The 25207-nt window shown below is 43.8% G+C and overlaps 1 protein-coding gene across 19 annotated transcripts in view; it reads left to right on the top strand.

Moving 5' to 3' along the window:
- Positions 1–25207, top strand: part of LOC144495111 (microtubule-associated serine/threonine-protein kinase 4-like) — a 462554-nt gene that overhangs the window by 323722 nt on the left and 113625 nt on the right. For all 19 annotated transcript variants that reach the window (XM_078215011.1, XM_078215009.1, XM_078215010.1 and 16 more), the window contains one exon: positions 17270–17358. In XM_078215011.1, the coding sequence (XP_078071137.1) occupies positions 17270–17358 (89 nt within the window). The remainder of the gene's footprint in view (positions 1–17269; positions 17359–25207) is intronic.

The raw sequence follows: 25207 nt of genomic DNA, 5'->3' as shown, positions 1-25207 counted from the left end.
CCAGCCTTGGGTTGCTGTCTGTGTGGGGGTTTGCACATTCTCCCTGTGTTTGCGTGGATTTCCTCTGGGTGTTCTGGTTCCGTCCCACACTCCAAAGATATGCCGGTTAGGTGGATTGGTCACTAAATACCAGGGGCTACCAGGATGGGACCTGGGTCGGATGATCTGTCCGAAAATCGGTGCAGATTCAATGGGCTGAATGGTTTCCTTCTGCACTGTAGGGTTTCCATGATCTGATTCTATGATTTTAATTGCCTTTGAAATGAGTGGCTTGCCATCCTATTTCGGAAGGCAGTTCAAATTCAACCATATTGCTGTGGGTCTGGAGTCACATGTAGGCCAGACCGGGTAAGGATGGCAAATTTCTTTCCCTAAAGGAATTTACTGAACCAGATGGGTTTTTACGATAATCAGCAAAGGTTTTATCGTCACCATTACTGAAACTATTACTAGTACTGAAAGTGGCTTTTTTAATTCTAGATTTATTTATTGAATTTAAATTCCACTAGCTGCCGTAGTGGGATTTGAACCCATGTCCCTCAGTGTATTAGCCAGGGTTACGAGTCCAATGACATTATCACTATGCCACTGTCTCCCCTCAAGTTAAAGAAGCGTAAAGGAATTTTCTTGGCCAACATTCATCCTTTCACAAATGGCACCAAAAACAGGTTGTCTGACCAATTATCTTGCAGGGAAATTGGCAACAATGTTTGTGTCCATTTCGATGACCACACTTCAAAAGTATTTCATTGGCTGTAAAGTAACTTGGGGCATCCTGAAATTGCCAAATACGCTGCATAAATTCAAGTATTTTCTTTATTGCTCTCTTTTTCCCTTCATCAGATGGGAACATCAAGACCAATTGGATCAACCCAGCTGAGATTAGAAAATAGGAGCCAAGGATGCAGATACATTACTTGGTGTGGTCTTGAACCATGCTATTTCCCACTTAGTCATCTTGCTATAGGCAAGGTGGAGTAAGAGCAACTTCATAAAGCGGTACTATTTCATGTCACGCTCTTTGGATCTGGGAATGGTGAATTGGGATATTTTCTTAATGGTGAGAAGCTGGGAATAGTGGGGGAGCAGTAGCTTTTCAGGTGTCCGTGTGAAAGACATTAAAAACCAGCCCACAAAAACAGCTAATTGATCTTTGGCTTTAATCTCAAGAAAGGTGAGGAAATTGTTGTTCAGTTGAACAGAGCCTCGGTCAGATCCCATCTGGGATATTGAATTGTGTCTTGGGGAGTGCACTGAAGGAAAAACAGACTGGTCTTTGATAAAAGTAAAGTACTGCGGATGCTGGAACCTGAAACAAAAGCAGAAAATGCTGGAAAATCTCAACAGGTCTGGCAGCATCTGTGGGGAGAACAGAGCCAAAGTTCCGAGTCTGGGTGACCCTTTGTCAGAGGGTTGGTCTTTGAGATGCTTTGAAGATGGCTGTAGAATGCCACCAGACTTGAGGGTTAAATTATGAGGCCAGGTTATATGAATTGACTTCTATTCCCTTGAGTTTTGATGATCAAGTCAAAGCATTTGAAATAATGGAAGGGTTTGATGGAAAGGAATCATTGTAGAATGAGAGAGCATGATCTTGTGTGAAATCAGGAGATACATTTTCACACCAAGGGCAGTAGAATTCTTGGTCTTTCTCGAAGGCTCTGAATGCTGCGTCAATTCAGCCTTCAAGACTGAATTGGATATATTTTTATTAGGTCAGGTAAGTAGATTGAGTTGAGGAACAGATCAGTTTTGACCCGGTTGAATGGTGGTACAGGTTCAAGGGGCTGAATGGTCTACTCATGTTACCATGTGAAAACAGTTAGTGATTAATGATGTCTCATTTCATTCATTGCGGCTCCTTTAAAGCAGCTTTAATTTGAAGACGTAATTTATAATAGCTGAATGAGTGAGGTTAGTGTTACATCAGTCTGCCCCGCTGTAGTAGATGTGTTTGGTAAAACTGGTCCGTTTGCATGAGAATTTGACCAACCCATTCATCTTTTAATAACAGTATGAAGACATTTTTAAAGGGCAAGGTGAGGACCAAGAGCTGGTGGTTTTGTTGGAATTGCCAAAGCGGGTGGCTGGTGTATGAAGTCATCGTAGATTTAATGCTGTATTTGGAAACTGATTCATTCCCTCTGTAATTCATCATCCAAAATAAAACCAATATCCAATATCCTGATGAGGTCTAAGACTTAAGACTCTAAGTCACTTGCAGCTGTTGTAAGTAACCCATGTCTTTGATGCTTGGGACCAGAAGGTTAGCACAGAAATGTCCTCATGATGCAAGAATAGCTTCCCTTCCCAAATAGATATCTGAAGGTGTCTCTGTTCCCATTTCCTATCAGTCTGAATATAAGCTGCAGGACAGTGGAAACATCAGCTGCGTAACCATGATATGAACAACTTAAAAACAAATGCACTCTTTAACAGCTATTCCTTCTAACAGGTTTTGAACCAGATGATTATAAATGCAGTTTGAAAGACTTGTAAGGTACATAAATACTGAATGTTTGTAGGTTAAACAGAACGAATAATTATCCCATTGTGATGTGTTGCACCATTTCTTTGACAGCTTGCCACAACAGGATCAACTGTGAACTTAAAGAAATAGCATTGACACTCATCACTGCCGCCACTATCGCATTGATGCCAGCCCAGCTTGCATTTAAAAATAGTGTTCTTCCAATTACCCAATTTCTGATGAATATTGATTGGACATGTGCGTTCTGTAGTGTCTGGCGCAAGCACGTATATGTCCAGTGCTGTTGTTGATCATGGGAACTGTTACTAGGAACAACGTTATTTATAACCTGGATTTGAGAAAGCATTCGACACTGCCCCATGTCATAAAATGCTACATAAGGTTCAAGCCCTGAGAAAGACCAGAATGTGCTAAGATGGTTGGTTGGTAGGCAGCAAGTTTATAGTGCATCGTCAGGTATCTAGTTGGTAGCCAATTTACCAATGGAATACTACAGGATTGAGACTTGTTGTTTATGTATGATTTAGAGTAAGGAATCTGTGTCCAGGATGTCAGCATTGGGAGCAGTGGCAAATGGTGGCCATCAAATGGTGCACAACCTCAGAAGTATCTTGATAAAGTTTATATATAATGTGGTGTCACCAGGGGCTATGTGCTGAGAGGCCGGTACTTTTCTCAGAATATTCTCCAGTTTCTTGACAGAGTTTTCCCCCTACTAAGATGGATGACCGACTCGAAACATTAGCTCTCTTCTCACTTCGCAGATGCTGTCAAATCTGCTGAGATTTTCTGTTTCCGTTTTCCCCTGACTGAGATGGCCACAGGAGGTCAACCCAAAAGTCACATGGCCGACTGATGGAAAGCCCAATCAGGAATCAGTGCAACAGTGATCAGCTGTGTAGCCTTGCTAGACTATATAAGCGGAGCACTGAGTCCTGCGCGAGAGGGAGCCAACTTGGTGACTGTAAGGAGGGTTCCCTGGAGACTGAAAAATTTGCTGTGTGCGTAACTGTGCATTTGTTGCCGACTTCGAACTGTACAAAAACTGTGATTTGGATTGAACCTGCTTTGGTAATCTGGCCGCCTTCGTCCATGTTTTGACCTTGCCTCTACCTTACCATCCTGAAGGACTGTTGCTGTTATATACTGTGTTGCATTTCCCTGGGAAATGGATTAGACGTCCAGGTTTAAATAGGGACATATTGTTGTAAAGTTCAGCTCAAAGAAGAGCTATTTTGCTGAGTATCTGAAGACCTTTAAATACACATTTTTTTGGTATTTGGACAACTATTGAGCTGAGTGAACTCCACCACACCTATCACGATCCCCCAACCCCTTGCAAGTAAGCAGAGAAATTCCAGGTGCATATTAATACAAGGAAATCTAAAATTGAGATTTGGCAGAAGGAAGGTTGCTATGAAGTATATAACGAGTGGGAATGTACTTGAAGTTTGAGTGGAGAAGACCTAGAAGTTTTAGTGGTAGATCAGTAAGACTATTAACACAATGGGCATCTTGTGGTATATGTCATTAGTTAGACATTTTCTTGAACCATTGAGCTCAAAGATATTTTGCGCTGTAACTTGGTAGAAGGTCTGAACTGATAATGGCACAGCAAGGGGCGGCTAAGGTGAAATGCTGTTTATGCTAAGCAAAGAACAGGGAGGAGTAAATCCACCAACAAGTTCCAGAGATTGGCACTTTAGTGCATCTCTGAATCCCTAAACCTGCTGGCCAATTTGCACATTGTGCGTCACTAACAGTCTGTTGGGATGCAGAGTAAGAAGCACAGCATGTATATTGAGAGATTATTTCAAATTGGTAATTGATTTCCCGTGAAACCAAATCTGGAGCACTGCGTGGAGCTTTGCTATTTCAAAATAGAAATGTCATTATTGTAGGGAATGCAGATCCCAGAATCTAAAGGAATAATACATGAGGAAAGATTCCCTACCCATGGGTTTTTTCCCTTTGAAAAGAGAAGGCAGTGTTTAAAATTTCAAAAGGTTTAGACTAATTGGATCCAAGTAAGCTTTTGTGCCGTGTGCAAAATTTAACCACAAGAGGTCATCATGATAAATTAATAGTGACCAAAGAAGATAGGAAAAGGGGGAGAAACCTTTAAATGAAAAGGATGGGAATCACACAAAGCTGGTGCCAGCATGGATGTTTGAACCCAAAATTTTTATTGGGTTTTAAGAAGGAATAGACAAGAGCTCATCAATAAATGGGATTCAGAATTATTAGAATTTTAAAAATTGTTTTCGCAGAATGTGGATGTTGCTGACACAGCCAGCATTTTTATTTCCCATCCCTCATTGTCCTTGAGAAGGTGGTTGTGAGCCACCATCTTGAACCGTCGCAGTCCATGGAGTGTAGGTACATCCAAAGTGCTGTTAAGAAGAAAGTTCCAGGATAGTGAAGGAACAGCAATGTAGTTCCAAGTCAAGATGGTGTGTGGCTTGGAGGGGAACTTGCAGGTAGTAATAGGTAGGTAGGGCATCTGCTGCCCTTCTAGGTGGTAGAGGTTGTGGGTTTGGAAAGAGCTCTCAAAGCAGCCTTGGTGAGTTCCTGCAGTGATCTTGTAGTTGGTACAAACTGCTGGCACTGTATATTAGTGGTGGAGGGACTGGATATTGAAGGTGGTGGATGGGATGCCAGTGAAGTGGGTTGCTTTACCCTGAAAGGTATCAAATTTCTGGAGTGATGTTGGAGCTGTTCTTATCCAGGCAGGTGGAGAGTAACCCATTACACTCCTGAATTGCACCTTAATGATGGACAGGCTTTGGTGAATCTGGAAGTGAGTTCCTCCCACAGGATTTCTAGCCTCCAACCTGCTCTGTGTAGCCACAGTATTTATATAGCTGCTGCAGTTGGGTTTTTGGTCCAAGGCAACCCCAGTATGTTGATAGTGTTGATAGTGGGGGATTCAGCGATGGCGATGCCATTGAATGTCAAGGGGAGATGATGGGATTCCCTTTTGTTGGACATTGTCATTGCTTGGCACTGGTGTGGCATGAATATTACTTGCCATTCATCAGTCCAAGCCTGGATATTGTTCAGTTCCTGCTGTGTATGGACACAGACTGCTTCGGTAGATGCAGAATGTTGTGCAATCATCAGCGAACATCCCCACTTCTGACCTTATGATGGAAGTAAGGTCATTGATGAAGCAGCTGAAGATGGTTGGGCCTGGGACACTCCCTGAGGAACTCCTACAGTGATGTCCTGGATCTGAGATGATTGACCTTCAATGTATCAAATAATAGTGAATAGAAAGACTAGATGAGCTGAAGGTTTTCTCCAGCTTGAATCTGTTACCACGCAACTATATTGATCTGTTTCACCAATAAAACTCAATATCTCCGCCACTTAAGGTGCTTGGAGATAATGTTTTCATCCATGTTTGTTAGTATGTTGGTCGCTTTTTCTGTAAACAATATATCTCAAAAATTAATGGATAGTTTGAGGGGAATCACTCCAAATTAAGTATGGGGTAAGGAAAGGAGGCAGCCTCCATGAACTACTATAGTCGGAATGGGTTTGAGCCCAACTATTGACCTCATTCTGCATCACACTTTAGCCATCTCATCAACTGAGCTAACTGACCCCACATCAGGTCATTAGACTACTGGTTATATAACTTGAACATGAACCACTCCATAAGCCAGTACAAGAATTAAACCCCCACTATTAGCATTATTCTGTTCGACACACTCGCTATCTAGCCAACAGAGCTATTATAATCACATAGTTAATATTAGCATAGTATGATGGAGGTATGCACGCTACTCTTCACATGTTGTAATATGCTTTCCTAAGAGCAAACTCTATACTTAATTGATTATTTCGTACTGTGTAGAATTACTGATTTTAAAAAGCCTTCTGCTGTGTGAATATTAGCAATGACCTGAAGGCCTTGAACATCAATTATTTCACCTGGGAGTCGCCAGCTGATGACAGAGAGAAATGACAGCATCTCTTTTGCGCTGCCGTGCACCATCACGATGACCTTTGGCTACAGTGGATTGGTAACAGGTGCCATTGCCGAAAACAAGAAACCACAATGAAGCTTGGAAACGTCATGTGCGGCAGAACCTGCCTCTCACGGAATGGCCCCTTTAACCGCCGGCGAAGGTTTGCCACATGAAGGCACCTCATCAGACATGGATTGTTTGCTGTATGTCCCTCATTCTTTGCAGATGCAAGGATGCTGATGGAAAATGACTGTGTCTTTCAGTAACTTAGCGTCAAGAAGAAGGTCTTAGTTGACAAATGAGCACTGTTTTAAGCCATCTTCTTCACCTCCCCATTGTCAGATTAATCCTACAATGTCAGTAACAGATTAATTTATCAACTTTGGAAAAAAGAATTTGGTCCAGATACAGCGGTGGAGTCTTGCATTTTATTTTTTTTAAAGTTGCATTTATCCTAAATGTTAAGCTCAGCTATAGTACAGAGCCCCAGCAGTATTTCAAAAGCTTTCCTTTCTATTTGTGCTTTTATACCTGGCAATGTTTGCCTTATTGCAGGTAATAGACCTTTGAAACTGAATACCACGTACAGAGCGGAGATCAAGTCCTCGCACTATCCCTTGTTACCTAGGGAAACAGAGGGAGATCAAATACTTCCTCTGGCATTCAACCAAGTCTGTTTACACTGGCAGAGTGCCAATATCTAATAAGTATAGAACTCATGCTTGTCTGACAATGTAAACAGAGTGTTAGTTTCTATAGCAAGTTAGTTTCTATAGTGAGTTATGTGCAGTTCAAGGGTCCGGGTTTCCTTTTCTCTGGCTAAGTGACATCATTCACTGCCAACCTTGAAGGAACTTAAGAAATAGGAGGAGGAGTAGAAGATGCGGCCCCTCAAGCCTGCTCTGCCATTCAATAAGCGGCCCACTCCTACCATTACCCTGGACTTGCCTATAGTTCCAGAATGTGTCCATCCTTCTCAGCCTTGAATTCATTTAATGACCCAGCTCCCACTGTTCTCTGACAAAGAGAATTCCAAAGCCCCTTTGAGAGAAGATGTTTCTCTACACCTCCGTCTTAAATGGGTGATCCTTTATTCTGAAACTGTAACCCCCCGAGTTCTAGATTCCCCCCACAAGGGGAAACATTCTCTCAGGATGCATCCTGCCAAACCCCTTCAGAATCGTCTGGGCAGAATCTTTCAGATGGCCAAGTTCCCCCACTGATCACGGCAGCCCTGCATCCATTGTGGGAGGCAGTGGTGCAGTGGTATTGTTGCTAGACTAGTAATCCAAAGACCCAGGGTAATGGTCTGGGGATCCAAGTTCAAATCCCATCAAAGTCTAGTGATGACCATGAATCCACTGCCGATTGTCATAAAAACCCATCTGGTTCACTAATATCCTTTTGGGCAGGAAATCTGTGGGGCTTTGGGGTGGCAAGGTGCCACAGTGATTAGCACTGCTGTCTCACAGTGCCAGGGACCCCGGTTCAATTCCGGTCTTGGGTCACTGTCTGTGTGGAGTTTCTAACTTCATAACTGTGGAGTTTCAAGTAGAAAGGGTCGAGAGCTTCAAGTTTTTAGGTGTCCAGATCACCAACAACCTGTCCTGGTCCCCCCCATGCTGACACTATAGTTAAGAAAGCCCACCAATGCCTTTACTTTCTCAGAAGACTAAGGAAATTTGGCATGTCAGTTACGACTCTCGCCAACTTTTACAGATGCACCATAGAAAGCATTCTTTCTGGTTGTATCACAGCTTGGCATGGCTCTTCCTCTGCCCAAGACCACAAGGAACTACAAAAGGTCGTGAATGTAGCCCAATCCATCACGTAAACCAGCCTCCTATCCATTGACTCTGTCTACACTTCCCGCCGCCTCAGCAAAGCAGCCAGCATAATTAAGGACCCCACGCACCCCGGATATTCTCTCTTCTACCTTCTTCCTTTGGGAAAAAGATACAAAAGTCTGAGGTCACGTACCAACCGACTCAAGAACAGCTTCTTCCCTACTGCTGTCAGACTTTTGAATGGACTTACCTTGCATTAAATTGATCTTTCTCTACTCTGTAGCTATGATTGTAACACTCTGTCTGCACTCTATCGTTTCCTTCTCTATGAGTGGTATGTTTTGTCTGTCGCGCAAGAAACAATACTTTTCACTATGTTAATACATGTGGCAATAAATCAAATCAAAGTTTGCACATTCTCCCCCATGCGTGGGTTTTCTCCAGGTGCTCCGGTCTCCTCCCACAGTTCAAAGATTGCAGGTTAGTTTGATTGGTCATGCTAAATTGACCCTAGTGTCAGGGATTAGCACGCTAAATATGTGGGGTTACGGGAATAGGGCCTGGGTGGGATTGTGGTCGATGCAGACTCAATAGGCTCTGTGGCCTCCTTCTGCACTGTAGAGATTCTATGACTCTCTCATCCTCGCCTGGTCTTACCTACACATGACTCCATACCCACAGCCATGTGGTTGGCGCATAAATGGTCTAGCAAGCCACTTAGTTGTATTCACCCGCTGTTGGCCTGGGTAGGATGCTAAGTTGGTTCCAAGTCAATGGGCCAAATGGCCTCTTTCTGCACTGGAGGGATTCTATGAATGTACTCTGGGTGGGGGGGAGCTCAATGTCCATCACCAAGAGTGACTCAGTAGTACCATATAGACCAAGCTGGCCAGGTCCTAAAAGACATAGCTGCTAGACTGAGTCTGCAGCAGGTGATGAGGGAGCCAAAGAGAGGGAGAAACATACTTGACCTCATCCTCACCATCCTGCCTGCTGCAGATGCAACTGTCCATGATAGTATCGATAGGAGTGACCAGCACACAGTCCTTGTAGATACGAAGTCCCCCCTTCACTTTGAGGATACCCTCCGCGGTGCAAAATGGGATAGAGTTTGAACAGATCTGGCAACTCCAGTCTGGGCATCCATGAGGGGCTGTGGGCCATCAGCAACAGCAGAATTGTACTCGACCACAATCTGTAACCTCATGGCCCGGCATATCCTCCACTCCACCATTACCACCAAGCTAGGGGATCAATCCTGGTTCAATGAAAAGTGCAGGAGGGCATGTCAGGATCAACACCAAGCATACCGAAAATGAGATATCAACCTGGTGAAGATACAATACAGGACTACTTGCATGCCAAACAGCATAAGCAGCAAGTGATAAAGAGTTGAGCGATTCCACAAGCAACAGATCAGATCTAAGCTCTGCAGTCTTGCCAAACCCAGCTGTGAATGTTGGTGGACAATTAAACAACTTGCTGGAGGAGGAGGAGGCTCCACAATTATCCCTAGCCTCAATGATGGAGGAGCCCAGCACATGTGTGCAAAAGATAAGGCTGAAGTACTTGTAGCAATCTTCAGCCAGAAGTGCTGAGTGGATGATCCGTTTCAGCCTCCTCCAGAAACCTCCAGCCTCCTCCAGAAACCTCCAGCATCAGTCTTCTGTCAACTCAATTCACTCCACGTGACATCAAGAAACAGCTGAAGACACTGGATACTGCAAAGGCAATGGGCGCTGACAACATTCTGGCAATAGTCCTGAAGACTTGTGCTCTAGAACTTGCCGCTTCCCTAGCCAAGCTGTTTCAGTACCCAGCAATGTGGAAAATTGCCCAGGTATGTTCTGTACTCAGGAAACAGGACAAACCCAAACCAGCCAATTATCGCCCCATCAGTCTACTCTCGATCATCAGTAAAGTGATGGAAGGGGTCATTGAAGTGCTATCAAGCAGCACTTACTCAGCAGTAACCTACTCATGGGTGCTCGGTTTGAGTTCCTCCAGGGTCATTCAGCTCTTGACCTCATTACAGCCTTGTTTCGAACATAGACAAAAGAGCTGAATGTCAGAGCTGAGGTGAGACTGACTGCCTTTGATATCAAGGCAGCATTGAATGTGGATTCAAGGAGTCCTAGCAAAACTGGAGTAGATAGGAATTGAGGGGATAACCCTCCGCTGGTTGGCGTCATACCTGGCAAAAGAAAGATGATTATGGTGATTGGAGGTCAGTCATCTCAGCTCCAGGACATCACTGCAGGAGTTCCTCAGGGCAATGTCCTAGACCCGCCCAACCATCTTCAGCTGTTTCATCAATTTTATCCCTTCCATTATAAGATCAAAAGTGGGAATTGTGCAGTCATCTGCAAACATGTTCAGCAGCTCCTCAGATACTGAAGCAGTTCATGTCCAAATGTCAATATCCAGGCTTGAGCTGAGAAGTGGCAAGTAACATTCAAGCCCCACAAGTGCTAGGCAATGACCATCTCCAACAATAGAGGATCTAACCATTGACCAGAAGCTGAACTACACTGGCCATAAAATATTGTGGCTACCAGAGCAGGTCATTAGTTAGTGATCCCTGCAGGGAACTTCAGTGTGTGTACATTTTTAAAGTGTGAAGTTTATTAGTGTCACAGATAGGCTTACATTAACACTGCAATGAAGTTACTGTGAAAATCCCCTCGTTGCCACACTCCGACGCCTGTTCGGGTACACTGAGGGAGAATTTAGCATGGCCAATGCACCTAACCATTCAGACTGTGGGAGGAAGCGGAGCATCCGGAGGAAACCCACGCAGACACGGGAAGAACGTGCAGACTCCACACAGACAGTGACCCTGTGACCTCTGCTGGAGTGCGGAGCAGCTGAATGCATGAGATCTTGAGCTGTTCAGTTTATTAACTATGTGTCTTTGAGGAGACGGTGAGTCTCATGACGGGGCGGACAGGAAGTGACCTGTCCTGCCATTACCTCAATGCCTGGGCACTACATTTAAATGGCACCCAGACAGCCATCGACTCTTCCAATCTGCCCCTTGACTCCCCTTCCCCCTCAGTCCTGGCTGGGTCTCGCCCCTCCCCTGTCCTAAATCCTGGTGCAGCTTGTGTTGCAGGCCGCCAATGTCTCTCAGTGATGGTGTGAAAGGAAGGCAAAACGTCCGGGTGCAGGAGGGTGCACGCCCCTTGTGTTCGGTTGTGAAAGTGGACATTCTAAATTCATAGAAAACAGAAGAAAGGAGTAGGCCATTCGGCCCTTTGAGACTGCTCCGAATTCAAGAGCGATATCTAATTTCTCCTTGAAGTCAGGCAATGTTTTGGCTCCAAGTTCCTGCTGGCGGGGCGATTTAATTTGGAGAGGAACAAGATTTCTGGTGTGTTGTCACCTAGTGAGAATTCATGAGATGCAAATGGAGCTCCCGACATACCTCTGCAGGGCACTCGGCCTATGCCTTCAAGCCAAGATGCAAGTCGGGACAGCAAGATCCCAGACTAACCTGCCACTATTGGCAATAGGATTTTCTGTCCTCCCACCAAATCCTGCTCTCCTGCCCACCATGAGTCTTGCCAATGGTGGAAATGGATGGTTCTGTCCCTGCAGTTTTAGGGCACTGTGAGCTAAGGGCCAAATGAGACTGTGAACCTTTTAAAATATTTGGTTTTATTGACTTTATCTGTAAAATATATTGTGCTTTGGTGATGTAGAGCTTTAGTCAGGAGCACAACTCAAAACACAATGTGGTTTGGAATTCTGCGGGGTTAATTCTCTGTCGATGTCTTTCTTTGTTTCCGACCTGTTGCTTCAAATTCACTAAAAATGGCTGTTTTTATATCACCTGCTGGCCAAGTAGGCTGCTGCATTTCCCTTTCTCACTCCTCCTCATGGTTCACAAAGGCAGCTGTCCTTGTCGTGACTTCTTTATCTTTCTTTGCCTTTTGAAAATGTGACAAATCCTGGCTGTTACTTTACTCAGGGTAACCCAGAACTTTGTCTTCAACATTCGGAAAAATCCAAGTTACTATTGTGAACTTGGTTAAGCCTCCCAGCATGCTTTTGGACACTCCAGCCTAACAGTCATTAAATGTTTTTAACCAAATTTTGCTCTTTTAATAAGTAACCCAGGCTTTAGGTCCACAGCTTTAGAATCATAGAATCCCTACAATGCAGAAGACCATTTGGCCCATCGAACCTGCACCGACCACAATCCCACCCAGGCCCTATTCCTGTAACCCCACATATTTACCCTGCTAATCCCCCGACACTAAGGGCCAATTTAGCATGGCCAATCAACCTAATCTGCACATCTGTGGGAGGAAACCCACGTAGACATGGGGAGAACATGCACACTCCACACAGACAGTCACCCAAGGTCAGAATTGAACTCAGTCCCTGGTGCTGTGAGGTGGCTGTGCTAACCACTGTGCCACTGTGCTGCCCTAGTTTTCCTTGAAACTGGTATTAAACGTTGGCATTGTAAAGTCCAAAATCCTTCATTTAAGATAGCCCACATTTTGAGACTGATATGAAACAATATCAGAATTCCTTCTTTGGATTGAAGTTTAGAGGGTCAAATTTTGTTTTGTGTGTGGTGATCTGGGTTGCTATTGAACTGGGGTTGTCCCCATTCTCTTGTGGGAGGAGGTAGAGGCAGAATATACAGTTTGACTCTGAGTGGGGTGGAATGAGGGTGATGGGACATTCCAGGTCGAACTTCAGTTTTAATTTTGAAAGGACATTTCCTCTTGTGGGATAGTGCAGAACTAAGGGGCACTATTTTAACATTAGGGATCACCCTTACAGGACAGAGATGAGGAGGGATGTTTTCACTGAGAGGGTTGTGCAATGTTGGAACACTCTGCCTCAGAACGTGTTGGAGACAGGGTTATTGAATATTTCAAAATGGAGGTAGATAGAGTCTTGTTAGACAAGGAAATCGGGTGTAGGTGGGAATGTAGAACTTAGAACCATACAGCGCAGATGAGGCCTTTCAGCCTTTCGAGTCTGCACCAACATCTTAGAAACATCTGAGCTCCCACCTAATCCCATCTACTAGCACTTGGCTCATAGCCTTGAATGTTATGACATGCCAAGTGCTCACCCAGGTACTTTTTAAAGGATGTGAGGCAACCCACCTCTACCACCCTCCCAGGCAATGCATTTCAGACCGTCACCACCCTCTGGGTAAAAGAGTTTTTCCTCACATCTCCACCCCCTCCTGCCCCTCACCTTGAACCTATGCCCCTTTGTGACTGACCCTTCAACTAAGGGGAACAGCTGCTCCTTATCCACTCTGTCCATGTCTCTCAATCTTGTACACCTCGATCAAGCCACCTCTGTCTTCTCTGCTCCAATGGATCCAACCCAAGCCTATGCAACCTCTCTTCGTAACTTAAATGTTCCATCCCAGGCAGCATCCTGGTGAATCTCCTCTGCACCCCCTCCAGTGCAATCACATCCTCCTTGAAACAGATCAGCCACAATCTTATCAAATGGTGGAGCAGGCTCGAGGTGTTGAATGGTCTACATCTCCTCCTCATTACATGTATTTGCATGTTCTGTTCTTCCTCTTTCGCTGACGGGATGTGCAGGGTTTGAGCAAGAACGTTGTTTGAATCGAGGGCAATCCGTGGGCATCCTTTCTGGAATGATCTCAGACTGTGGTGCAGTGAGTGCACAGCATCCATGCTGATTGGAGAAATAAGGGCCCCTGCTGAATCTTCCAACTCTCAGCTGTTGGAATTTTGATTTCAGACACTTTTTGATGATGAGAATATTCCCTTCACAGGAAGGTTGCAGGGGTTGTTTCTGTTTCCAGTGGAGAGAAGGCATGCTGTCTGTGGCTGGTTCAGCTGCTCTGAAACGACTTTGTTTCATACGCCTGTTTTTGAATTTTTACCACTTCCTTTCATGCCTGAGCATTATTTATTCGTAGCCACACTGCTGCTTTCACCTTGGCTTTTTCTCGAATTCCACTATCTCTAAGCTGAGTGACAACCTTCGATAGATCTGTGATCAGACTTTGAAATGCTATGATTTATTTTCACGTAGCTTCATTTTGTTTGAGCATGAATGCTCAACATGTCCTTACTAATGGGTTATCTTACACAATTTTTGATTTACAAGAGCTGCCTGGATATTAACAATAAAAATGTGGTGTGGGATTGCCCCATTATAATCAAGTAATGTTGCATCTACAGTGCTGCCTCTAGCAATAGTATCGTTAGAATCCGGAGATCACTCTCCATTTTCAGTACATTGAAAATTACTTGAAGTTAGTGTCATGAAATGATCCAAAAGAACTTGGATTTTAGATTTGTTTAAAGATAAAGGTTTTATTTATTTTTGTATGTTTTTTTAAAAAATTCATTGCTGGGAAGTGAGCAACACTGGCTTTGATTCCCACACCCTCGTGAAGGTGGTGATGAGCCACCTTCTTAAAAAGGTTGCAGTCCATGTGGTGTAGGTACACCCAGGCTGCTGTTAGAGAGGGAGCTCCAGGCTTTGGACACAACGACAGTGAGGAAAGTGTGATGCAGCTTTGAGTCAGGATGGTGCGAGGCTTGGAAGAAAAATTGCAGTTGTGTATTAAAAAGTCTTGGCCTGTATGTCGTAGAGTCATTTACATCACAGAAGGAGGCCAGTCAGTCCATCCAGTCTCTGCTAGCTCCTCACTGAGCAATCCAGCCAGTTCCATTCCCCCACTCAGTCCCCATAGCCCTGCATGTTTACTTCCCTTCGAAATTGTTTCTGCATTACCCTCATGGACAGCGAGTTCCAGGTCATTACCACACACAGCGTAAAAAAGTTCTTCCTCACATTCCCCTGCACCTCTTGCCCAAAGTCTTCAGTTTCTCCTCTCCTTGTACAGTCAGCTAATGGGAAGAGATTTTCATCTAAACCTGTCATAATCTTGTGCATCTCTATCAAGGAGAACCACAATAAGAATTCTCACAACACCAGGTTAAAGTCCAACAGGTTTATTTGGCAGCACAAGCTTTCGGAGCACTGCCCCTTCATCAGGTGAGTGGGAGTTGTGTTCACAAACAGGGCATATATAAACACAAAGAAAGCTTGTGCTACCAAATAAACCTGCTGGACTTTAACCTGGTATTGTGAGACTTCTTACTGCGCTTACCCCAGTCCAACGACGGCATCTCCACATCAAGGAGAACAACCCCAGCCTTTCCAACCGAACCTTGTAATTAAGACACACCCATCCCTGGAACCATTCTGCTCAACCTCCTCTGTATCCTCCCATCGCTCGGAAGGTGTGGTGTCCCGAACTGGGTGCAGTATTCTAGTTGTGACCAAACCAGAGCTTTATATAGGTTCAGCATAACTCCTTTGTTTTTCTACTCAGTGTCTCAATTTATGAAGCCCAAGATCCCATATGCTTTGCTAATCACTCTCTCATTGTGCCCTGCCACCTTCCCCTGCACATGCACCCCAAGTCCCTCTGTTTTCTACATTTTAAAACTGTGCCATTAAGTCTATATCATCTCTCCCCATCCTTTTTGCAAAATGCATCACCTCACATTTCCGTACATTAAATTCCACGTGCCACTGTGCTGCCCATTCTAGCCTACCTATGATCTGCTGCAGGAAATTTGTATCCTACTCCCTTTTTGCTGCTACTTCAACTTTGGTATCATTGGCAAATTCTGAATTTTACTCCTTATTCCATGATCCAAGTTGCTTTGACTCTTTTTGGGGGGGACGGTGGTGGGGGGGGTTGGGGGTGGGGGGGGGGGGCACACCACCGTCTACCAACCAGTGGTCTGTCAAACAACCGATTACCATGACTTGCATTCTGTCCTTACGTCAACTGCATACTGTACCTCTTATTCCATAAGCCTCAATTTTATTAACTAGTCTTTTAGGTGGTACCTTACCAAATGCTTTTTTAAAGCCCATATAGACAACATCCACTGCATTCCCTTCAACCTTCTCTGTTAGGTTAGTCAAGTGTGATCTGCCTTTTACAAATCCATGCAGGCTGTTCTTAATTAACAAAAATGTTTGCAAGTGCCTGTTGATTTTTTTCTTGATGTGGAGATGCCGGCGTTGGACTGGGGTAAACACAGTAAGAAGTTTAACAACACCAGGTTAAAGTCCAACAGGTTTATTTGGTAGCAAAAGCCACACAAGCTTTCGAGGCTCTGAGCCCCTTCTTCAGGTGAGTGGGAATTCTGTTTTCTTCCCTGATTAAGGATTCCAAAGACTTGCCCACCACTGACGTCAGATTAATTGACCTGTAGTTGCCAGGACTGTCTTTGCACCCTTTTCTGAATAAGGGTTGTCACATTTGCCACTCTGCAACCCTCTGGCACCTATATATTTGCACCTGCCTAGCACACAGGGGCATGCTCTTCCCTTCCCCCTTAATGTTCTTATGATTAATGTTCAACTCTGAAGTTAGACCCTGAATAGTAATGACATTTATTAAAATCCAAAGATGTGCAGGTTAGGTGGATTGGCCATGCCAAATTGCCCCTTAGTGTGCCAAAATGTGTAAATTAGGGGGAGTAGTGGGGTAAGTGTGTGGGGTTACAGGGTTGGGTGGGGGGGTGGGCCTGGTAAGATGCTTTGTCCTTCTAAGTGGTAAAGGTCACGAGTTTGGAAGGTGCCTTTGAAAGAGCCTTGGTAAGTTGCTGAAGTGCATCTTGTGGACAGTACACACTGGTGGTGGAGAAAGGGAATGTTTAAGCTGGTGAATGGGCTGTCAATCAAGTAGGATGCTTTGTCCTCCATTCATATTGTCGTCTTCTACTTATTTCCGTCACCAGGATTCATCACTTTCCTGCCAGCCAGTCAGTCCTGAACATTTAGCAAGATAGAGCAGGATCAATGGGCTGAATGGCCTCCTCCTGCGCTGTAGAGATTCTATGATTCTAAAATGAAATGTTCTTTGGCTATGTTGGATTTCATGAGTAAATCGTAATAAAGGTCTAAAAAGTGATTAAATGTCTTAAAATTGTGTTGTTGTATTTATTTTTTTCTTCTTTTAATTTCAGTTGCCGGACTAACAACAGGAAAAGTCTGATAGGAAGCAGTCAGTCTACAGCCCTTCCTCGACCTCACTCACCTCTCCCTGCTCATTCAGGTAAGAAATTACAATCTTTTCATAAGATTGGTATCATTAAGTGAGCTGAATTGCAGTGCATTAGTGAATAACAATAGGTTGCAGCAAATAATGCAGGATTCTACATTGCTGTTGTTTCAGTTAATCAGTCCATTCATGCAGATGATAACCAGAATAAAGTATGGCATCTGAAGCAAGCATACAAAGTTAAATATTACTTAGGGTGTTGACATTAATATTTTATGGGAATTTGCTGTGTAGATTACATGCTCAAAAACTGATATCGCAGCAATCGAGAATATTTCACTGTACACAATTATAAAAAAAGTGAAGTCATAAGCCTGGCCTTGATGCTGGTTATATTGTGCTTACGTAGAATAATAGGAGCAGGAGGAGGCCATTCGGCCCTTCGAGCCTGCTGAGCCATTCATTATGATCATGGCTGATCATTCAACTCTGTAGCCTGATTCCACCTCCCTGCTCCTAACCCCACCCCCCCTCACCTCCAAGGTCCAGCCTTGACTAAACGCTCGCGTTCCACCGAGAGAGAGCTGCACTCTTAGAGAGGAAGTGTTAAACTGAGGCCATGTTTGCCCATCAGGTGTCTGTAAAAGATCGGGTGGCATGATTCAAACATTTCTCCCAATACCCTGGCCAACATTGATCCCTCAATCTGCACCTAAAAACAGATGACTAGATCTTTTTTTTTATTGGTACCTTTTGTACATTATTTCCAATCAAAAAAGCCAGTTCAAATTAGGTCTAATCATGTGGGCTGCACGGTGGCACAGTGCTGCCTCACAGTGCCAGGGACCCGGGTTCAATTCCGGCCGTGGGAACTATCTGTGTGGAGTCTGCATGTTCTCCCCGTGTCTGCATGGGTTTCCTCCGGGTGCTCCAGTTCCCTCCCACAGTCCAAAAATGTGTAGATTTGGGTGGATTGGCCGTGCTAAATTGCCCCTTAGTGTCAGAGAGATTAGCAGGCGATAGGGCCTGGGTGGGATTGTTGTCGGCACAGTCTTGATGGGCCAAATGGCCTCCTACATTGGAGGGATTCTATTCTATGGACCCCACAGGAGGGACAAACAAGATCCAAGCTGGCAAGATGAGACATTGCACCCCTTCCCGGGCTTGACCTGATGCTTCATCTTAGCCAAAAGAGAAGGCTTTGAAAATAATTGCATCAGGTAAAGCCTTGGTTTAACCTCAGTGGCTACCCTGATCCGTTACTACCATTGTGGGAATGACAGTACGCAAATTGGGTCTCTCCTTTCTCACTCTTCAAAAGTACTGATTTGTCTGCACAGCACTGTTAGGGTGTCCTGAGGTTATGATATAAATGCAAGTTTTTTAAAAATCATTCCAAATGTGACATTTTGCTGCTTATTTTCCTTTGGGAAAGATTTATCTGCCAGTTTGTCAGATGCATTGTATGGGAAGTCTTTGCTTAAAACTGACCTTTGTTTTTAAGCTCTGTTTTCAACAAGCATCTACTTGAGATGCCGTAATTTTTTATTACAGTGTCATATAATTAACATTTTTAATTGGTTTACCAATGCAGAAACGGTTTGAACAATATGCATAACTTTCTACTTTTAAACATAAAAGTTGTGTTTTAAAATTGCGTTCGGCTGAGCCAATCAGGGAATGAAACCTTGTTCCTTTTGCATATTAAGTACACTTTGTAGAATGGCAATCTGATTTTTAAACTCAATTATTAACCTGAAAACAAAATACCACAGACATGTTAGTCTGAATATTTATTATATTTATATATAGTAAATATTTACTTTATTTACTAATATTTACTCCCTGAACTGCTGGGTTTGGGTGGATCAGTAAAGCCCGAGGAACTCAGAAATTGGGATTACTTTGCACGCTGTGGGGCTTTAACTCCATAGCATGCATGACACCCAATTGTTCCCTGCACAGCAGCTAGCCTGAACTCATGGGCACAGAACCAGGTGGGTTTGTGGGGGGATGGGGCAGAGGCTAGGGGAGTTGATCTCGATCTGAGAGAGGCTGCTGATCCCAGTGGGAGATCAGAGGCCTCAGGTGGGGTGGGGGGGTGTGTGGAGGAAGGTGATCAAAGACTTGAGGTTGGGAAAAGGTTGGAGGCCTGGGAGAATATAATTGAGTTTGTGTCTACAGATGCTCTGTTTGTGAACCCAACTCCCACTCACCTGATGAAGGAGCAGTGCTCCGAAAGCTCGTGATACTAAATAAACCCGTTGGACTTTAACCTGGTGTTGTGAGACTTCTTACTGGGAGAATGGAAGTGGGAGGTCTTGTGAAGAAGGTCATGAAATTGGGGGTGGGGAGGGGGGGGTGCCCTTTTGTGAAGATCACTCGGGCGGGCATGCAGGATTGAAGTGAAAGGTGTAAAGGCACTCGCTACCTGAATCCAGCAAGCTGTCAGGTTGCCTGATCACAGTTCAAGTTAAACAACAACATTATCTTATCTAATGTGCTAACCTGCCTATTTGGAATGGGTTGGTTTACAGCCTACCTTCCCACCTCAGTTAAAACTAGAGGCAAGCAGTGGTGGTGCATTCGGGGCAGGAATTTGAAGTTTTAAGACTTTTAGTCATAGAGTCAGAGTCATAGTGGTTTACAGCATGGAAACAGGCCCTTCGGCCCAACTTGTCCATGTTGCCCTTTTTTTAAAAACCCCTAAACTAGTCCCAATTGCCCGCGTTTGGCCCATATCCCTCTATACCCATCTTACTCATGTAACTGTCTAAACGCTTTTTAAAAGACAAAATTGTACCCGCCTCTACTACTACCTCTGGCAGCTTGTTCCAGACACTCACCACCCTCTGTGTGGAAAAAATTGTCCCTCTGGACACTTTTGTCCTTCAACCCACTCTAAACACGCCCATTTTCTTAGATTAAAATTTGCCCTCTATCTCCCTAAGTAGCCTAACCTTGTAAAGGACCTGTAGATTTACCAAGTCCAAGGTGCGGAGTGCATTAGCTAGGAGTTTTGAGTATTCAGCTGCCAATGGGCTTCCCGTAAACTTCTACTCGGAGCACTCTAATCTCTGAACTCTGAATCAGTTAATCCTCTTTTCAGAATGGAGACTCCCTCTCTTTAACCTCCATCTCATTTTTCTGAGTTGATCGAAACTCTGAGAGCACAGTTTCCATTTTGGTTACAAATTTTGGGAAATAAAATATATTGCATTGTTATCAATTGCTAATGAAAGTGATATTAAGCAGAGGATTGGACAGGTTGGTTGTAATCTTTCAGTGATGACGAATCTACCGTACACCATTGATGATTCTGAGAGAGAATTGCGTACCATCAAGGAAGATATTTCAATTAAGTTGTGTAAGGTTCCCACAATGGCATTGGTGCTCTAAGCTAATGAGTAATTGAACTACTCGGAGGCAAAAGGTGAGCCATCAGTGTTTGCTGAGTTAGCTTAACCCTGACGGCTATGGTGTGAAATGAAGCCATTGACTTCCACGCTCCTGAATAGGGGAACAGAAAATCGGAAGCAGTTCTTTCTCATTTCTTTCCATCAACAATTCATGTCAATATAATGCCCTCGACACAGAAAAATACCCCAAAGCATTTTACGGATCTTTCAGTGGATCTTTCAGAGGCTTTACACCTTTTCTACCTGAATTTCTTGAGTCCGCTTAACAATATTAACAATGTAAGCTTGCGCAGGCCATGCAGTAAGCTTCCATGTCAACATATGGCCGATATGAAGGGATAGGAAGGACGCCTGAAGTTACTGAAATGGAAGACTACAGAGGAGATTTATGAGGCACTGGGCCTTATTAGGAGAGTGTTGCTTTCTGCTGGTGAGATACATTAACCTGTTTCCAATTTAATGCTATCGCCCATGTTTAAAAAGAATAACAATGATGAATTGGGTAAGTGTAGAGCCTTTAAGTCCTGCCTCCATCCCATGTAAAATAATTGGATCTATTATCACGAGGAAATCTGAGGGTCATCTGTAATCTGGTACCAGGTCACTGAAGGAGACATTAAATGTGTCAAAGAGCTGGCTTTTAAGAAGGATCTTGCAGGAGGAAGAGAGGGATTTGGGGAATGAAATTCCAGAGCATGGTGCCTCGCCTGAAGGCATAGCTGGCAGCAGTGCAGGGAGGTGCATCAGAACCTGAGTCCGGTTAGGGTTTAGGAGAGGTTAATGTTGGAAAAGCTTACAGAGAAACTCTTAATTCATTTGTGTAATTAATGAAATTATATTGCTCTGATGTTTGAATGGTTCAAAGTTTATGAATATTCTGTTTTTTTTCTGGTAAGAAAATTAATATAAGGGAAGTTGTATTGAAGATTATTTTTTTTTAGTTCCAGGTCAGTTTATATGTTATAATTTTCATCAGAGCAAAATTCCCTCTGCAGACCCCAGCTTTTAGCACTGACATTCTGAATTCCAGCAGCTGTGATGCTTTTTGCGTACTAGCCACCTTGTGGCCTCTCTCAGTAATATTATCAACTCTTGCTGAATTGGAAGTGCTTTTGTGCTGCTGCGAACATCTAGAATCAGTAAGGTTTGAGATTTTCCAAACTCTTTCCACTATCGTGGCCCCCCTGTCTTGTGCTTACCCACTGGATTAACTGTTAATCTGCTGGTTTGCTTCCTGTGGACTCCTGGTGAAACAGCATTTTAAAACGATGTTTAAAAAAAATTAAAACATGGAGGGTTTATTTTCAGCAAAGATCTGTTTGTTCGGCTCTTAAGAGAATGGGCAGGTGCAGTTGAACCAGGCCGGGGCTGAATGTGGATCTCAGGCAGTGTTGGCCCCATGCTGACCCATGGAGACAGTAAAATAAATGGTCAGAGTTCCTTCTCTTGGTCGCTGTCAGTTGTTCATTGAATTTATTCAAGGCTGAGTTCGATTTTTGATCGACAAGGGTTGAGAGGAGCAGACAGGAAAGTCCACGATCAGAGCAGCCATGACCATATCGAATGAAGGGTTGAATGGCCTACTCCTGCTCCTAAGTCCTATGTTCCTATATCTTGTTCAGTGTAGATGGGCAACTGTGCAAGGTGCAGGTGAGACCACATCTGGAGTACTGAGCAGTTTTGGTCCCCTTATTTAAGAAAAGATATTATTTCATTGGAGGCAGTTCGGAGAAGGCTCACTAGAAAGATCCCCAGTATGGAGGGATTGTCTTATGAGGAAAGGTTAAACAGGTCAGGACTCCACTTATTGAAATTTAGGAAAATGAGAGGTGATCTCATTGAGACATATAGGATTTTTAAAGGGCTTGACAGGGTAAATGCTGAGAGGATGTTTCCCCTCATGGAAGAGTCTAGGAACAGGGGGTATAGTCTCAGAATAAAGGGGCACCAATTTAAGGTTGAGATGAGGAGGAATTTCTTCTGAGCTTTGAGAGTCTTTGGAACTCCGTGCCTCAGCGAGCTGTGGGGGTAGAGTCCTTGTGTATATTTAAGGCTGAGATAGATTTTTGATCAGTAATTGAATCAAGGGGTATGGAGAAACGGCACGAAATGTTGGATCAACCATGATCCTACTGGAGGGCCGTACAGCCTACTCCAGTTCCTGTTTCTTATGGCTGTGCACCACACCATTTTGGGAGCCATGTGAAGCAGCAGGTCCCACTCTATGCCACCTTGGTTGTGTGGAATTGTTCCGACATTACTCATTAATATTATCATTAATTCATAATAAGTCACAAAAGACTGAGCAATTGTGATGTGTTTTCAGCTGAGAAAAGAGAGCGGAAACAAGTTACAAGTGAACTTAAATATTATAAATGCTCTGAAACAGGTGAACCTATGGTGGATATTACTAGAGCTCTTAACTTGCCAGCAACAATGGTGAGAATAATTATTTAAAAAACACGGACAAAATAAAAAGATTTGTCAAGCTAACAACTCCTTTTGGCTGCTGTTAGATTAAGTCAAATATGGGAGATGGTGGTGTAGTGGTAATGTCAGTAATCCAGAGGCCTAGGCTAATGCTTTGGAGACCCAGCTTCAGATCCCACCTCAGCAGCTGGTGGAATTTGAATTCAGTTTCTAAATCTGGAATTGAAAGCTAATCTCAGTAATGATAAAAGCATGAAACTATCATAATTTGGCATAAAAACCCATCTGGTTCAGTAATGTACTTTCGGGAAGGAAATCTGGCATCCATTCCTGGTCTGTCCTACCTGTGACTCCAGACCCACAACAACATGGCTGCCCTTTAACTGCTCCCTGTAATGGCCTAGCAAGCCACTCAGTTACATAGGAACAAGAGTAGACCATTCAGCCCAACGAGCATATTCCATCATTAATGAGTTCGTGGCTGATTTATGGCCTAACTAGGGATGGGTAACAAATGCTGGCTTTGCTAGCAATGCTCACATCCCATGACAGAATAAATGAATCAGAGTGGAATTAGGATAGATATGGGGAGACTGCTACCCATTTGGATTAACCATTAATCTCAGCAACTCGTGTCTCTTGGTTTAACATTTCTTAAGAAAAGTCAAGGGCCACCCAAAGTCAACAGACCTTTGGTTGGCATGCCAAATTTTCTGTCCCACCTATGCTGGTTCTCGCCAAGGGCGGGACAGGAAAATCCCAGTCTAGGGGTTTGTACAATGATCCTAATACTAAAGTGAAAGTTCAAAAATAGAATCATTTAATGCTATTTGGAGTGGTTTGCAAGGTATTTAAAAAACTGCTAAGATGCATAACACTGTTGTAAATTGGGAAGTTGCCTGTGCTGATGGTAACACAGGTGAATCCTTCATTAAAACATTTAAGTGAAGTCATTGAGCAGGACGAATGCACTCCTCAGTGAGTGTTTAATGTTAATGAGACTGGTTTATTTTGATGTCTTCCAGGACATAATCTTTTACTCTTTCTAAATGTGTGCCAGGCTTAAAATTAGCAAAGGATTGTCTGACATTGCAGCTTGGTAAACATACAGTAAGTGCTTCCCAAACAGAGAGGGTGATGGAGGGCAAACAAGATGGCATGGGTAACTCGAGCATTTGTCAAAAATGATTGCTCAGTGACTAATCTTGCCAACAGAGCATTGCCCCTTGTGGACAATATTGTGGCTCTTGTTGACAAGACAGGTGGACAACAGGTGTGATAATGTCATGGTGATTGCCTAACACCACCTCCATTTTCTAGCCTATGGATCAAGGGGTGATTGCAAATTTCAAAGCCCATTACCAAAAAGAACTTTTGGACAGGCTATCAGGGAAACTGAAAGTATGATACTGCTACTGTAAAGGAATTTTGAAAGAATTATAACATCTTTAAAACCATCGATAAAGGTGTCAAGGGGACGCATGGGAGTATGGTGCCGGGATAGAAGATCAACCATGATCATATTGAATGGTGGAATAGGATTGAAGGGCCGAATGACCTCCGGCTGCTTCCATTTTCTATATTTCTATGATAGCATTTCTGTGGCATGGGATAAGGTTACCTCATCCAATATGAATGGTGCGTGGAGGAAGTTGTGGCCGGATTGTGCTGGAGCTAAAGGCTATGTGGAACCCAGTGAGAGATTGCAAAAGGTGGTTGTGATATTGGGTAAGCAAATTGGATTGGATAAAGTAAACACAGAGGATGGCGCAGAGTTCCTTGCCTCCCAGTGCAGGTTTGCTGCCCACAGAGAACCTAAAAGAAATGGAATAACAGAAGGCTGTAGAGAAGGGAGAGAGTGATTAGCAGGAAAAACAACAAAGCTAGACAATTAGCTTAAGATCACCAGGTGATGCCTTGAAGAGGCAATGGCTATTTTTGATGAAGGTCCTGACAGAGAATAGCTCAAGAATGAACAGAAGCATTAGCAATGCAGTCAACTGGCACAGGGAGCGTTATAGACTTTAGATTGTCACTGGAAAAATTCTTCAAAA

This window comes from Mustelus asterias, chromosome 6 (assembly GCF_964213995.1).
Source record: "Mustelus asterias chromosome 6, sMusAst1.hap1.1, whole genome shotgun sequence".
In the NCBI taxonomy this organism is placed as follows: domain Eukaryota; kingdom Metazoa; phylum Chordata; class Chondrichthyes; order Carcharhiniformes; family Triakidae; genus Mustelus; species Mustelus asterias.
This window is presented reverse-complemented; position numbering and strand designations above follow the sequence as displayed.